Genomic DNA, 17,887 nt, shown 5'->3' with positions numbered 1-17,887 from the left:
GCTTGCATGTGTTCATTGGTTTATTTCACATTTGCTAATTGGCTGCCATTTCTCTGCCTCTTCATTAGTTATATTTTGATTTGCTAATTCATTCTACATTTAATTAAAGCTATTACTTTAAGATTTAATGTTTGCAAATGTTGTTAGAGGATCTTTAAAAGATGCTTGCGAGTGACTTTAACCATAAAGCAAATTAAAGCTTTTAAAAGATATTTTAAGACTCAGTAGTCTTGGCCTGATACTTTAGAAAGGGTTTGTGTTAATTCAATAGAAGCAAGTTTTAGGGTCTATTAAGTGTGCATGTGTGATCCAACATCTAAAATTACACTTGATGCATGTTAAGCTGAATGGTTATGGTAAGAATATTTGGGATTGTATGTATATCTATACTTGAGTATATTTCTTTCCCTAAGTTTAGAATAAGTAAATTAAAAATATACGTCCTCCTTAAAAATAACCAGTGAAAAAGTAGAAAAAAAATAACAGCCAATCAGCAAACCACTGAATACAAACATACTACTTTCACACAAATGAATATAAATATACCACCAAAAGCAAGTTGTAATAATTCTTGCCTGATAATTGCAGTCATGAGATAAAAATTCAGTTGTAATAAACTATATTTAAATACACACACATATGGAACAGTTCAAGAGTTGCATACTGGAACCAAAATACAAATCATATTCTGTTGATAATTAACAGACATATTCTACTTCATAATTACATTGAACTTGAAAGCTATATATCCACTAACCTGTTCAACAGCTTTAAAAAAAATTAAAATAATAAAAAAAAAAACCCCAGAAATTTCTCTGTCTTTTTGGTGACTAATTCTCATAACAGACATGAGCAAGAACACATGAAGATGTGCATTTAGCAACCTAATTTGACTAGCAAAATGCCATTACAAAAGAATACTCGATATGTTAGGTAAAAAAAAAAACTCTTGAAGTAGTAAAATTACAATAAGAGATTAAAGGATAAATTGGATAAGCAATCAACTTGTGGTAAGACTTTATAGATATGATGGACTGCAAAAGCTAAATATTAAGAAAGCATTGCTCTTACATAGCTGATACACGAAGCTATTTTGGTAATAATTAGCAGAATGAGGATTAATCAAACACACATTCTTTTACTGGCTTCAGTCATTGGACTGTGATCAAGCTGGGACACTGCCTTCAAGAGTTTTAGTCTTATTATATCAACTCCAGTACATTGTCAGGTAGTTGATGTTTCTCCTTTGTGAAACATCATAAAGGAGAAACATCAACTTATATGTAAAAGGGTCACAGATAAATGTAATCAAATACCAGATAATTTTATTTGACACACATTTTACCATCCCATGCCAATACACAAATTGCAATGGATTTTATAGTTTCCATCAACTAAATTTCAATTACAAGGCTTTGGTTAAACTAAAGCTGCTGTAGAACAAACATATATGAGGTACTATGTGGGAAGATCAAACTTAGCACCAAATGTTAGTGTGGTCATGTCTTGCACACAATACAACTGAGGCATGAAACTGTTTTGAGCTCTCACAAAGGTTTAAAACATCTCATGCCATGAACACATGAGTAAAGAGAAGATTTATGGATACATCCTGTTTATCACTATTCTTCAATGTGAGGTAGGTGTTGTTGGCCACTGCTATTGTGCTGAACACCAGGTTTATATTTTGAGGAATTTTGTATCCCTAAGGAGGACAAAGACCACACCACTTACCTACATTGATGTTATTGACTGATTCACATGAAACTGAAGACCTACCAAAGTTAATGAGAGATGAAGATTCGTAGTGCAGCATCGTGAACTGCATCTTGGTTGTGGCTACTTGAAGAGGAAGAAAATTGAAGCAACATTTTATAGTGAAGTTATTAAAGAACCTAAAGTATATTTTTATTTCAATAGTAGCTGCTATCTCCTGCAATACAATATTCAAAAAGCAAGCCAGCTTTCAATAACTGACCTTAATTTTTTTTGTTTGTACACACACTTACCAAATGTTTTTCTGTGGGTCTTTTTATTAACGTCTAGAAATGAAATAGGAAGAGTTTGTAATATGGGACTTAGATTTTCAAATTCTAGAAAGTAAAATATTCAATAATAGTAGCTGAAATTTATCAGGAGAAAAATCTATTGAAGTTAAATTTTTTGGGGGGGTTTATATTACAATAGCAAATAAAAAGGATGCACTAAATCAAAAATAAACATTATAAAATTTCTATATAAAGAACATCACCACTATAAAACACAATGCAGACAGTATACAGTAGCATACATTTTAAATATTTTTATTTATTACTTTTTTTTTTTTTTTTTTTTACCAAGCTGCTGTGATGCTGACTCCAGTGGTTTAGTCTGTCATCAACGTAAAAGTGACAAAGACACCACAGATTAAGGACCATTACTTACTATAGCTTTGGAGCCAACACGGATGGGAGTGAAAGAGGGATGGCCTTGTCCACTAAAGTAAAATGGACTACTGCTGGACGAAGAACAACCCTGTGGAAGTTTGCAGAAAACATATCATTAAAGGAAAATTGTTGATATTCATAAAAAAAATTATAATATATATTAAAGAAAATATCAAACAAGTATTTTATGTTGCAATATTTATGAGTTAACAACAAAACATAACACAAGATCATATTCCATAATACAGTGTTCAATATATATATATAACACACACATTCACATCTGGTGGCTATAAAAGGGATTTATGTCGTTGACTGGCCTGCTAAAAATAACAGTAAGTGTTCCACCATACTATGTTAAGACTAGAATAGTCATGACTGGAGCACTTTTGCTCATAGGTCTGTTGTCTCAGGGCTAAACAACAACTAAGGAAGTACAGTTTAGCTCATTCAGTACATGTCTGAGTCCCATAATTCCAACACGCATCTTTACTATAGCTCTGACTGAGAAGTCAAAATTGAGTATGTATGCATGCATAAATAAATGTCTGTGTTATGTGTATCATCACCATTTTTACATTTCTTTTACCAAGCCTGTATAGATTGGATAGGTCTTTCCCACACAACTTCATTAAACACAGTATCCTGAGATCACTTTTCACTTCTACCCATTATTCTGAGTACTATGTTTGAGAAGCTATAAACTTTTTTTATGGAGCCTTCCAAAATACTCAAAAAAATTCCACACGTGCTCTTCCTTTTATTTACTTCATCTATCATTCTAGTTCCTGCATCATAATCGACACCTTTAGATTTTCTATACTTTATATTGTTTTGCTCAGTCTACTCTAATGTACATATCTAAGTAACCCAGTGTGTTGTCATGTACACACACAGATACACATCTTCCTAACTTGTGTTCAAATGTAGAATTTTTTCCTCTAAAGCTGAGTTTATTCCTGGTGTAAGATTAAATCCACTATGCAAGTCATCTGGCAGTATCATTTCCATCTGCTTAGCCCGCAACTGTCGTTGATCAGTTAAAAAGCTCTAATGAGTGCTGCCATGATTTCCCAAGCATTTCCCAAGTGCTGACATGGAGTCAGTAGTAGTTGTATGTCATCAGGCTCTACTTGCTGGCTTGAACTAAACTTTGTCCATGGCTTTTGACAGCAGAACAGGAATGATGTCTGCTTTGTAGTGACTTGACACTGGAAGCTATGGACAGTGATTCATCAGAGCACAACCTCAGACAAGGCCAGCTGTAGCCATAAGGTCTACATTAAAATAGTTACTGAGTTTTAATGCTCCTCAACACAATGCTGCAATCATCTTGTAGTGGAGATTAAAGTTTGCAGTTGAAACCCTACTAGCAACACAAGAACACACACACACATGAAGACTGAGAATGGACTGTTCAAAATACAGGATACAGAAACAGGTTAAAAGAAGTTATAAGTTAGAAACCCAAAAATTGAAACTGCTGAGGAATATTATGAAGGAATAAGATATAATTGATTGAATTATTCTTTCAAAATATTAGTAGTATTTATTTTCATCAGCCATGAAGTCTTATTATTCTCAGTGCTAACAACAATCAGTGGACCCACAAACAACATGACTTAGTCCACCTTGTTTCTCTCTTCTGCGAACAAACCATGGAAAATAATGTTGCTTCACAGAGCCTTCAGCTCCACTGACCAGTTTCTGCAGTAGTAAGTGAGCAACGTTTTGGATTAAACAGTACCACCAACTTTTCTGTCAATCAAAACAGATAAGTATATCACTCTTTTATGGTACCTATTTACAGCTAGGTGGACTGAATATGACCATTCATACAATACAGGTGACAAAAAAACAAAAAAAAAAACACCAACCACTTGGCTGTCCTATATTCAAAATGGTACACCCATTTTTGGCTATTCCTCAGAAAAGAAAAAGATAATTTTATTGGTCCCCTATCTTCACAAACTAATGTTACAGAGAATAACTGCTTCTCCAACAGCAAACATCCCTCTAGCACTCTAACTCGCACTTTCTCAGTCCCTGAGCTAGCAAATGAAACATTTATCCATTTTTGTTGCTGGCCTCTCTTTCTAAATAAGCATCATTTTTCTGCACCTCCCTTCTCAAACAATTAATGTACGCTGGACAAATCTCACCTATTTTTTCCTAAATAGATAATCTACACACACACACATCACTGGTTGAAACAAAGTGGATTTAAATAAACATCAAAGAAAAAAATGAGTAAAATATTTTGATGTAAGACAAGAAATAGAAATTTGTAGACATACCCCACCAGATGCTGACTGACTGGAATTAGAATAACCACGCCCAGAGCGTTCTGAAGAAGAAAAAAGTGTAAGAATTAAAATACATTTATCTAATTTGATTTAGCAAAATTTTTTAAAACAAGGTCTCAATTCTCTTTGAATCAAGACTTGATTAGGCACAGTAGAACACCATTCAGAAAAACTGTGCTATCAAGCTCTTATGTGATGTTTTTTCTGTAGAAGTTATTTGTGATTTCTATATTTTTTTTCACAAGTTGAAGAGCTGAACACTCATTGATGGCCACACCGAATGAAGAAACCTGGTATTAGAATATATACTTCAACAGATTTCACATGCTGCATACACAGACTACAAAACAACTTCGTCAGTTAGAAAATTAGGACTGCCCCTCGCAATAAGGAAGAATCCTACATCGGTCTGCTAGAGAATTCATTAAACAGACAAAATCCCTACCTAAAACATAGAAGAGCAGACACATTTAAACACTGTCAGAGCTTAGAAGATGAAGTTAGTGAAATATTGTAGCCCATGATCGCAATATCAGAAAGAGAGAGAGAGATTAAAGTTAAAAGAATACTCACGTGGTGTACTCTGAGAAACAGTGGGTGGATTCTTGTAGCTTGGAAGAGCCATAGTGAAGAATGGCTATCTGAAATGTAATACAAAAGTTACTTAAGAACTTATATTCCATAGCAAACTACTACAAGAAGAGTCTATTTAGACATAGCAACATTTAACTAAAATTGCTGATATCTTATAGGTGGACACGGGATTAAGAAGTTCACTTTACAAAACAATTTTGGATTCAATCCCATTGAGCAACGCCTTGTGAATGAACTTGGTAAATGAAGGAAGCTCATCATATAAGTATGCATGCACATTCTGTGTGTGTGTGTGTGTGTGTGTGTGTGTGTGTGTGCAAACATGCATGAATGCTGGCATTTGACAGCTTTGCTTGAGTGAATGGTGAATGAGTTTACGTTCCTTGTTTTGAAATTATGACTGTTTGCCCTGCACTGTGGAATAAAATTGAACCCTTACTTGAAAAGCCAACTAAGAGCAATTGTCAGTAAAATCTAGCCTCCGATACATCCCTGTCCAACTCATGCTAGCAGGAGTAAAACAAATTTTAAACTTACAAAGAGGTATTATAATCGGAGAAATGAACTGGATTGTCAATTACTACCCTTGTAAAAACATTAAATGGCGTAAACTGTCTAGAAGTGGGAAATGAAATAACATGAGCTTCAGACCAGGGTTTTACTAGGAACTTCTATTCTAAGTTTCCAAAACAACAAAACCTAACAGTACAATAATTGAAATAAATTCTATTGAACTTAATCTGTGATTTACATTAAAAAGACACTTTTTAGTATAACCATTCCTATGTTGCTGTAAAATGTGTTTTGTTTCTTATTAGATGATGTTTTGAAATGTGTTTTATCTTCAGCATAGATTTCAAAATTATACGGAAAACAATTATAGAAAAACAACAATATTTAGATGACCCAATATTTGACAATTCATGGTACAGAATACAATGGATGATTTTGTGATTTGACCTGGGATTTTAATATAAGAAATGGAAAGCTGTATGGCATGTAGAACTGCTTTTAGAAGTTGGCCTGTAAAGTGCAAGATTGTAGTCACTGATATACAGTTTATTGATTGTAGTTTGTTAAAAAATGTTGAAAAAAAGTTATAGTAGTAGCTACTATAGATGGTTATTACGTGTGCTGGGTTAAAAAAAATGTACCATTATCAAATTTTTCTTAACAGGTTGTTGAGGAAATAAAAAATAAAAATTGTGTCAAATTACTAAAAAAATGATTTTAAAAATGAGAAACACCATCCCCTGGGGGACGGTGGAAATTTTTACATAAGTACTGGGGGAAAAGAGGTTACTAAGTGTGTGAAAGACACATCTTGTAATAATATCCCTAATATTAAAAATACAGTGGAATCTTAGGTTACAAATTTGATTTGTTCCTGAAGGCTGTACATCACCTGAAATGTCCATAAAGTGAAACTATTTTCCCTATAGGAATTTCAAGAGAAGGCACAGCAAATTTGAGCAGGGATGTACACGGAGTGAACACTAGACAACAATTGATGCTTTCCTGTGGAGACACCATTTGTCACCCTAAATGTTTTATTCTTGAAAAATTGTTCATAAAACCAATTTGCTTGTGATGACAGGCATTCGTAAACTGAGGTTTCACTGTATTTTCAGTCTTTATTCTGATTGTGAATCATCTGATTATATTAGTAGCTGAAATGTGGTTTTAACACTGCGTATCATATTTATGAAATGACTTGTGATGTGCAAGGAGTCATTCAATAGTGATCAACTTGTTGTCAAGCTATTTTTAATTGCATGGACCATTGGAATAGTGTTAAAAGAGGGCGATAATTAAAAAGAAAGCATCACTGATCTAAATCAATTAGAACAACCTTTAGTAAAAGCTATTTTGATAATTTTTTTTTGTATCATTGGTAAACATGGAATTCACATGCAAAGAAAGCACTCAAATAGGAAGTGTATAGGTAACAAGTGCTCTAAAATCAAGTAAAACGACATTTGTTTTCAAGCTGATAATCTAGCGAAGCTGAAATATAATTACTTCTGGTCAGAAGAAACTGTCTGCAGTTTTATACAACAGAAAGAAATGGTAGGAAACATTAAGATCTAGCAGGGGGAGAAATAATGAATCATGAATGCCAGTTTTATTCATGCTTTCTTTTACATAAATGTAAAATATCGATTAATTATTTCAAGATGTCACTGAGGTGACGTCGTCACTTTTTGTCGGGGTGGGGGGTGGGGTCTTAACTAGTTCATCTTAATCACGTTTTTAAGGGTAAAACGGCAACGATAGTAGTCGCCACTGCACTAACCTGCTTACCGAGCAGATTGATAGCTTGTCACTCATACTAATTCACTTGGATTCACTCGGTGGCTACTTTTAATGTTATGCGATCGTGTAACTCAGAGTAACGAGAGATTGAACCGAAAGCTTCGAATGAATAAACTTTACTACATACATAGAGGTCTTCTTTTTTTTTCGACTGAAGCTTCACAAATTGTAACAATTGTTTATACTAACACATATGTTTCTAATAATAGCACAAAGCTTGAATCCTCATTATTGGGGGCAGAGTAGGAGAGGAATTAATAGATAACGCTCGACTCCAGTACTTAACTAGTATTTTATTTTATAGATTCCGAAAGGGTGAAAAGCAAAGTTAATCTTGACCGTATTTGAACCTAAAAGTAAAAGAGCCAGAATATTATCGCAAGGCAGTTTGTCCGACGCATTAACGATCTGCCAATCCACAGACTGCCAATACTATATAGTGAAACGATGTAGCACTGAATCAATAGCAGGTGCTATGTATAGTCTACAGTCGGTCACATAGCAGTAAACGACAGTATATATTGAAATCCATCATAAGTGAGGTGGGGGAGGGATTAACTGGCTGAACATTCGTATATTGAAAATACTGGTAGAGATGAAGTAACGCTATGTCACGTGTCAAGTTTTAGTTTCTCATTAGTTGTGTCACACTAAAAGAGAAAGAGGAGGTACGGGAAGGGGTAAAGAGAGGCAGGAAGAAGAAAGCAAAATTCTAAAAAGAGAGCAAGAGATTGATAGGAATAAAGATATATTCGGAAATGTTATGAATTGGCGGCGGTGCGGGAGACGTTGGTAAACAAAGAGAAAGAATGGAGGTAGAATTTGAGTGAAAAAAGTGTGTGTGTGTGTGTGTATATATATATTTAGAGAGAGAGAGTAATAACGAGTGAATGAAAATTACGGCGAAAGGGTTAAAAAAAGCGCAAAAATAATTGAAGATAGAATGAAACCTGAGATTGAAGCCAAAACATTAAAAAATATTGAAAGTGGGTAGAAATAAACACTACATAGTGTAGTAGTACTAACGCTAGGGGATCTGTAGAAAGTTGAATGTGTGACTTCGGAATATAGCGCAACGTTTCACTTTCACGACTGAACGATAATGTCGATCGGCTATTGTGCAATTTAGAACAAATCAAATTAATTATATTACAGCTTTATTTATAGTATAAGATAGGACAAGTAAACCAATAAACTAAATAAAACAAACACGGGCGATGGTCCTTGACAAAGTGAAAACAGAAGGTGGGGGAAATAGCAGCAAAACCGAACCAATCAATTACTCATGGAAAGTTACCAGAGTATGTGAAAATGGTACGTTATACAAGATTTTTGGGTAATCTTCCAGTTTCGAGAGGTAAAAGAAATAACTAAAAATATTCAAGGGAAATAACTGAACGACTTACCAGTATTATCCGTACTACTTTTTCTCTAAAACAGCATGCGACGGAATTTTTTTTTTTTTTTATAAAAGTTTAAAACGTTTTTTTCTTTTTACAAACAGCATGCGACGGAATTTTTTTTTTTTATGAAAGTTTAGGGCTAGGGTTAGATGTTGTGCAGCCGGTCTTTCACGAGGCATTTTCGATTTCTCAATCACATGTGTGATTTATATATAAACAATTGACGTCAATCAAATCACGTGATTTATTTATAAAAGTACTAGGCTTCTAAAGAATAAGTCCTGGGGTCGATTTTCTCGACTAAAGGTGGTGCTCCAGCATGGCCACAGTCAAAAGACTGAAACAAGTAAAAGAGTAAAGTAGTACGGATAATACTGGTAACACGTTCAGTTATTTCCCTTGTATTTTATTTACTTTTTTAACCTCTCGAAACTGGAAGATTACCTCAAATTGAGACATTAACCAAACATTTATTTCAAGTATTCTGGGAAAATCGATACTTTTAAATAAAATTAATTAATTACTGTGTGTTTGCTAACATAAAACAAAAAGGCCATACACTTCAGAGGATGATATAATAGATTCTAGAGAAACACCTCTCTCACTTCAAGTTGACTTTTTTTTTATCAATCCGTTGCTTATATTCCAACAATAACTTATTTGATTAAAATTATTATTACTGATGTGAAAATAGTCCTTATTCGTATAATTATATTTATTACTCGAACATCATTATTGATTCGACTTATCCCCTCTACCAAATTGCTTGTAGGGTAGGGGCGAGCTAATGGCTGAATAGATAGAGCGTCGGAATAAAAATGTCCGTCTGATTACGTTCCGAGTTCAAATCCCGCCGATGTCAACTTCACCATTCATTCTTTCGAAGTTGATAAAATAATGCACCAGTTAAATACAGGGACAGATTCACTCGACTACCCCCCCCCCACCCCTCTCTCTCTCTCTCTCCAAATTTCAGGATCTGTACCTGTTAGAAATATTATTATCAATATAACATTTGCAAAACTAAAAGAGAAAAAACGCAAAAATTTGTTCGAAACTAGCAAGTTATACCTCAACTGGATTAGGTGTAGAAAAAAATATAGATCCCTCCCAAATATAATAGTTTTATTTAGACAAATATATATATATATTTTTTAATAATATTAGTATATTAAAAAATGTATTTCTTTAAAGTGAAAGTAATATATTCCCCATATTCCACGTCAGTAAACAGAGCAATATAATGTTGAAGAGTTTCGTTTATCGTAGGAGAAAATGTGTAAATATAGGTGACTTGATTAATTAATTATCCATCCACCATGATCTACGCTACATATATTGGAGGATTATTTATGTGTGTGTATATATATATCCTGATAGTTGCATTTAATATCTAGTACGATTCCTAGTAAAAATGCATAAAAACGGAGTTCTGAAGATCAGAAACGAGATACTCAGAGTAGCTCCTCACAACATATTTTCGTTTTTTCGTTAAATGAAAAATAATTTCAAGCTAAGATCAAAATAGAATGCAAACTCTGATCACTCGAATTTATCCATTAAATTATAAATATGTGGCACTGTTTCGCTCCCTCCCATCTAACCAACATAATTTAGACATACAAACATGAGTGTGTACTCAATACAAAGTAAAGGAGACCAAGAAACTCTCTGTAACTACTGAATTAAGGATCAGCGTTGAATATTATATTTACATATTGGTTGGTGCATCGCCATAACTACATTTTATTGCAAAAATCGAAAAGCGCTTTTGCATGATGAAACACTATTTCCTTAGACGACGGGCACTGACCAAAATATTTCATTTTTAATTATTTTACTTCATAGTCAGCAATGTACATTTATATAAATTTAGTAAATGGAGTACAACGCATATGTTAACTGAATGCTTTTATTTCCAACATGTTTCGAAGATTACAAATTATACTTTCCATAGGAATAGGTGATCTTGATAAGGATGTAATCTTCTCTTCAGGGAAATGCATGGGAACCAGCTTAACCGTAAGACATTTTAACCTCATAAACAGGAGTCACACCAGTCATTTCGTGATCTTTGCTACCTTAGTATCTATTAACCAATTTATTTTGTCCGAGTTAATTATTAACTAAGAGAAAATAAATACATATAATAAAATATATTTTAAACAGGCCCTTAAAAAACCTGCTAATATAATAGTTATCACAAATGGAGTTATTTAACATCAGCGTATACATTTATATATATATATGGAACAAATCATTAACCTTTTTGGAAAAGATGACATGGAGGAGGGAGGAAAGACAGAAGGATTCGTTAATGATTTGAGAAGGAATAGTGAAATGCCGATAGCAGTGAGTAATATAGAAATACTCAGTTTGAAACATTAGATAATTCTTATCGCAGAAGATCAACATTCCCCAAAACATTTCACATATATATATATATTCCATTCGATATGTCTTCATTTCCCCCGCTCCATTGTTGGTTAACAAAGAGAATCGACATAGATCTCAGCAAAAGCATTAGATAAGATTAAATATTTGGCTACATGCATTGAAACAGAAGGAAATAAATAATTTTACGAAATATACAAATATATTTATACTCACCCGCTAATTTATATTACAAATACTGGTTTTTAAATTTACATTTGAATCGCATAAAAATATTTCAAACAGGCGAACGGAACAATGGCTGATGTTCGCCCCGACGTTCGCTATTCTCGGAGAAGACTAGTTTCCGAAAATTAATTAATATTATTTTGTAATGATCATTATATTTATTCGCCTAAACGAATAAAATTTGTCAAAAATAAAGGTATATTAGATTTATTTGAAAAAATTACGAAAAAAAAGAAAATCAGCAGTGACGTTGGAGCATAAAGGAAAATCTCGTTCGGACGTTATTAGACTGAAATTGGCGGCAAAAGTAATGGGAGAAAATACGAAGTTTAACTGACATTTTCAGCAGGTTTTTAAATAATGTAGTTATTTTCCGCCGAATATTTTGTTTAAATTTTTTAAAAAAATTATACATATGTATTTCATTGTATCTATTCATTTATTTTATTTTCTGAAAGTAAATAAATAAGTTTATTCAAAACATTGTCACAACTACGAAAATACATACCAGACGATAACAAACACATGGACGGACAACATCAACTTTATTATTAAAATCGGCAACAAAATATAGGATTGTTTAAAAGTACTGAAACTTAATTTACACGCAGGTATTGTTTACGACAGTTTTGATATTATTCTGGGAAATATCTTTGTGATATATTTTAAGAATTATTACATTTTTTAATTATATTCATGGAGTTAATCATTTCTGATTTCCACCACATTCATAAACTTTGCGGTTTTCTCTTTAGTAATTGAATATCTCTTTTAGATTTTAATATCAGAAGTCCCCGCTTCTCCTTTTGTTTTATAATGAAGCTTAACCTATAAACAACCGTTGAGAACTCAGACCAAATAATGTTTGTCAGACTGAAAAAAATACTTTTGTATCTGATTTACCGTCTAAAATGGCTGCTTTATTTTTGTTTTACCCTTATTCTCTTCCCTATTATGTTTGATAACTTTTTTGACAAATACGTGATTGTATCATTTAAATTGTAGGCCTCAGGTTTAAATTAAACAGACCTATGACTAGAGGCGTTCCACATGTGACCATTCCGTATTATATTTTATTCATAAAGTGTGTTTAGGATTACATTATTCAATATCTTTTCCCTGTTTTGAAAACATTTGGCTGCTATTTTTGTCAGGTTGAATAACTGCATAAAACATCTAACTTGGTGTTTTAGCCACAGGTCAGCCTATGATCATAGATCTTCCAGCCATGACGATCACGTCATTTTTATTTTTTCTTAGCGCATCTATGACGAAAATGTTGTCTTCCCATCGTTGTGTTGTTTACTCTCCTATCAGAGACGTTCCAACCCTGAACTTCCCCATCTATTCAGACAATTGTATCTAAGACCACACCATGTCCTTGGTTTTTAAGGTGGTAGGATTGTAAATTTTGAACGATTTCTTTTAAAGATTTACCATTTCCAGCAGATCGAGCAACTAGTTGTTTAGACCTAGACCCCCCGTTAATAACTATTTTTTAAACGGTATACCTCAAACTACATTATCTAGTTTTTTTTTTATGCTGTCGAAGGAGGGAAATTTGACTGCAGTTTCTAGTAGATTTAGAGAACATGTATAGACTTCATCTTTCCTCGGGATAGAAAAAGTCTAAGCTCCAACTCTTGTATGATCAGTGAGAATCCAGCCGTGGCCGTGCCATCTTATTCAAATTGTATTGTTTCCAAAAGTCCTTCCCATTTTCAAGACGGTAGAATGAAGTTTGATTGCTATTTCTAACCGGTCTCGTTTGCACACAAGATAGTTGTTAACCCCAGGTCAGCCCTGATCGACCAGACTGATTCTGTCTTTATTTAATGTCTTTTGAAAGACAATAGGATGTGATTTGAGGGCAATTTGACCTCAACTTTTAACCAGTTGTGCAACCACATAGAGATTGTCTTGTTCTTTCACAAGTTCCGAGCGAGTTTGGCAAGAATTCTCATAGTTCTGAGATCAATTTTTGTATATTTGCCTTATATACCGGCGTATCAGACGCACCTCTATTTTACTGATATATTTTGTAGCAAAACAGATTTAATGTAACCACATGGTTCCGGGTTCAGTCCCACTGCGTGGCATCTTTGGCAAGTGTCTTCTACTATAGCCTCGGGCCGACCAAAGCCTTGCGAGTGGATTTGGTAGACGGAAACTGAAAGAAGCCCGTCGTATATATGTGTTTGTGTTTGTCCCCCCTAGCATTGCTTGACAACCGATGCTGGTGTGTTTATGTCTCCGTCACTTAGCGGTTCGGCAAAAGAGACCGATAGAATAAGTACTAGGCTTACAAAGAATAAGTCCTGGGGTCGATTTGCTCGACTAAAGGCGGTGCTCCAGCATGACCGCAGTCAAATGACTGAAACAAGTAAAAGAGTATACACTTACTGAAGAATATTTTAAAGTGTTTTTTTTTTTTGTGTGTGGAAAATGTGAGATTCTGTACATGTGCATACAATATTGTGACAACATAATGGAATAAAGTATGGTTTATCATAAATACGTTATGGGAGTACCATATCTCAGCTTTATTTCCTTTCAAATCAACTGATTAGTTGTTTATATTTCACCTGAGAGGTTTGCCATACAAGAAGTAAAACTAGTATTTCTTGCTGACTAATAGCTATTGACCGTGGGAGTAGTGTACCCACCACTTATTTTTCTAAGAGAATTTTTCATTTAGATACTGAGATAATTTTACGGCCAGAATTGGCCCAGACCTTGTCCAACTTAATAACATCACCTAGAAAAGATGTTTCGGCTGAGTTTTTAATCAGGATGCCCACATAAATTGGAACTTCTTCGTTTTGACGAGGAATTTTCCACTTTTTTTTCACCACCCCACTTCAGACAGATTTGGGCCTTTTTTTTATGGCACCACGCGCATAAAACCATGAGAGAAACTGTTGTCAGATGTTGGGATATAAACACAAATTGTCATTTAATTTAAGCCCCCTCCCCCGTTGAACCAAGCGAGTTCGTGTGCATAAGAAAAAACGACACTATCATGCTATTAGCTGTCAGAAGTGAAAGTGCTCACTGCTAGTGAAGTATCTGTCTGCCTGCCTGTTGCTGGCCTGTCGATTCTTTGGCTACTGACAGCTAATACCATGACTGGCCGGAGCGAGCTATATGTCTGTCTGTCTGTCTGTCTCTCTCTCTATCTATCTATCTATTACTCGAAAGTTATTGGAACAAATTCGACACCTATATCCATGCGTTTGAAAACACAACACAGAGTATAAGGGTACTCGCGTCCGCGCTAGCTAGTCGTGAGTGGTCGATCCTATTATTTTTAAACTTCAAACTTCATTTGTTTTCTATTTTGATAAATTCTCTCTGTTGAAAATTATATTTTTATATTTTAAATAATTTGCAATTTCAGGAAATATGTTTTTATATTAAATTTGTGTTTTCTAATAAGGTGGTGATTGATAAATAGATAGATAGTAGATAGATATCAGTAAGTAAGTAAGCCAATAGCTCGCTCCGGCCAGTCATGGTATTAGCTGTCAGTAGCCAAAGAATCAACTCAAACCAGCAACAGACAGACAGACACTTCACTAGCAGTGAGCACTTTCACTTCTGACAGCTAATAGCATGATAGTGCCGAAAAAACATATTTTCAAACAGAAAAGTACTATTAAAATAAATTATCTTTTACATAGTTCTTTCTGAAATCGCTGTGGATAAATCCCAGCAATGACCTTCTCAAGCTCTCCAATATTTTAAAAATATAAGCAGAAACAATGGGGTGGGGTTCGGAAAAATCATAAAATATGTGATTGCTTGATAGATGTTTATTTGTGTATACCACTTTTTAATGCATTTGTTTCCTACTTACTAGGTTGTGATGCTGGATGTGTCAGCATATTGGTGAGGAGCATCATGACAGAGACTGAGTTCACAGTGAAATGTGTTCAGTGTAAAAATGTGGAAGTTTCTCCTAGATGTGTAGAAGCCTTCAGTGTAAGTATGTTGTTTAGCCCTAACTTTTGACCTGTGGTCAGAAGTGTTCCTGCTGTGATCTTGTTTTGTTTTTTGTTTTTCTTCAAAATGTGTTCCCTGCATGGTACCACTCATTGTGTCCTTCCTTGTTCAAGACAGTTGTGTGTGATTTCAAAAAGAGATTTGGATATTAATTCTAAAGGTTCCAAAAGAGACTTAGATGTTTTCATAGCCAGAGCAGCTTTTACAGGCCTCTGATATGGTTTGAATGACTAGTTCATGTCTCTCCCATTGGCTTTGTGTTTAAAGAATTAATATGATTTTTACAAATATCAAGCACTGAAATTGCATAAATCATTTATTTCTCTAAGGAAATTCATTTCAGCAATTATTTTTATTTATTTTTTTTTTCTGTAGTGTCAGCTCAGAGCTGCAGCTATGCTGATGCATTGCTGTTTTATGAATAATATGGTAAAAACAATAGGATTCTTGAGTGCAAACCATAATATTTAGTAGTGGCATAGGAGTAACATTTGAAATCAAGAAATGTGCTATGATAGAGATGAAATAATTCATAAAAAGTATTGGAAATCGAAATCAAATTCAATGACAGTACCGCTTGACTGCCATCCGTGCTAGTGGAGCGCTAAGAGCATCATCTGAGCATGATCGTTGCCGGGGCCGCTGACTGGCACGTAAAAAGCACCATTCAAGTGTGATCGTTACCAGCGTTGCCTTACTGGCATGTGAAAAACAACACTCGAGCGAGGTCATTGCCAGTGCAGGTGGCACATAAAAAAAACACCATTTGAGTGTGGCCGTTGCCAGTACCGCCTGACTGGCCCTCGTGTCAGTGGCACGTAAAAGTACCCACTACACTCTCAAAGTGGTTAGCGTTAGGAAGGGCATCCGGCTGTAGAAACTCAGATTGAAGCCTGGTGCAGCCATCTGGCTCGCCAGTCCTCAGTCAAACCGTCCAGCCCATGGCAGCATGAAAAGCAGACATTAAATAATGATGATGATATTGGAAAAGAATAGAAAATCATTAAGTGTAAAAGGAACATTATAACTATTTAGAGTGGTAAGCTGACAGAATCATTAGAACATCAGAAAGAATACTTTGTGGCATTCATTTTAGCTCTGCATTCTGAGTAACTTAGGTCCTACGGTCAGTGTAATCAACACATCTGCCTCTCAAAGTGGTTAGCCTTGTGCTAAAATTTGAGACCAGAACTGGCAAAATCATTAGAGCTTTGGACAAAATTTTTAACAGCATTTCTTTTGTTCTGAGTTCAAATCTCACTGAGGTTTTTTGTCTTCCATTTTCTCAGAGTTGATATAATAAAGTGCCAGTCAAGCACTGGGGTTGATATAATCAACTAGCTCTCTCCCCCAAAATTTCAGACCTTATGCTTATAGCAGAAAAGATTATTATTAAGATAACTGTGTTCAGGGCTTTTCCTCTGCAGCTAAGTCCCCTTCAGATTTTTTATATGTCACATGAAGAGTAAGGTTAGATTGAAGAGGGATGTGCTAATCTCCAATAAAAATTTGCAGAAAGGTAAATGAGTGTGGCCTGGCTGAATGGGGCTACTCTTAAAATCTAGCTGTCAAGTACAGACAAAATTTGGGAGAAATTACTCTCATCCGCCTATTTCTGTTTTCTCAAATGTGTCTCATTTGCTGCATTTCTGGCCATTAAAAGTGATGTTATTATGTAATGGGTACTATTTACTTTCACCTTATTCAAAATCTTGCTTGGATTGATTTTGCATGTCATTTTAAGTTAATATATTATAGATTACTATACAACTCCTTGAGTTAATCTAACCAAAATCTGTGTCCTTCGGCCGAACTTAGAAACAAATATTCTTTCATCTTTTGGGGGTTGATAATTTGCCTTTCATTCTTTCAGGGTCAATAAAATAAAGACACATTTTGAACGAGGCCATTGCAAGTACTGTGTGACTGGCACGTAAAAGCACCCACTACACTCTCAGAGGGCATCCAGCTGTAGAAACTCTGCCAGATCAGATTGGAGCCTGGTTTGCCAGTCCTCAGTCAAATCGTCCAACCCATGCTAGCATGGAAAGCGGACGTTAAACGATGATGATGTTGATGATATCGACTAACATTACTCCGCTTAAAATTCTGACCTTGTGCCTTAATTAGAAACAATTATATAAAGGTATTGGTTTAGGATGAATCATTAGTGTCAGATTAAATGCCTTGTAGTATTTCTTCCAACATTGTATTC

The 17,887-nt window shown here is 34.6% G+C and overlaps 2 protein-coding genes across 18 annotated transcripts in view; one reads left to right on the top strand and one right to left on the bottom strand.

Moving 5' to 3' along the window:
• The window catches only part of LOC106878467 (uncharacterized), a 50,591-nt gene extending 38,818 nt beyond the window's left edge, over positions 1-11,773 (bottom strand). For 5 of the 16 annotated variants that reach the window (XM_089364417.1, XM_089364421.1, XM_089364408.1 and 2 more), the window contains exons 1-5: positions 11,656-11,773; positions 5,306-5,373; positions 4,724-4,773; positions 2,425-2,514; positions 2,010-2,042 (exon numbers count right to left, since the gene is read on the bottom strand). In XM_089364417.1, the coding sequence (XP_089220543.1) occupies positions 2,010-2,042; positions 2,425-2,514; positions 4,724-4,773; positions 5,306-5,357 (225 nt within the window). In that variant the 5' untranslated portion in view covers positions 5,358-5,373; positions 11,656-11,773. Of the gene's footprint in view, positions 1-2,009; positions 2,043-2,424; positions 2,515-4,723; positions 4,774-5,305; positions 5,374-8,668; positions 8,775-11,655 lie in introns of those variants that run through there. The other 11 variants (XM_089364419.1, XM_089364422.1, XM_089364410.1 and 8 more) reach the window with 4 other exon arrangements.
• A 396-nt stretch (positions 11,774-12,169) lies between these two features.
• LOC106878481 (DNA topoisomerase 2-binding protein 1) overlaps positions 12,170-17,887 on the top strand; it is a 47,573-nt gene continuing 41,855 nt past the window's right edge. For both annotated transcript variants that reach the window (XM_014927700.3, XM_089364407.1), the window contains exons 1-2: positions 12,170-12,278; positions 15,530-15,651. In XM_014927700.3, coding sequence (XP_014783186.1) covers positions 15,571-15,651 — 81 coding nt within the window. In that variant the 5' untranslated portion in view covers positions 12,170-12,278; positions 15,530-15,570. The remainder of the gene's footprint in view (positions 12,279-15,529; positions 15,652-17,887) is intronic.

This window comes from Octopus bimaculoides, chromosome 16, assembly GCF_046866305.1.
Source record: "Octopus bimaculoides isolate indiv1 chromosome 16, ASM4686630v1, whole genome shotgun sequence".
Lineage (NCBI taxonomy): Eukaryota > Metazoa > Mollusca > Cephalopoda > Octopoda > Octopodidae > Octopus > Octopus bimaculoides.
The sequence above is the reverse complement of the archived record's forward strand: the minus strand, read 5'-3'. Positions and strand labels throughout refer to the sequence as shown.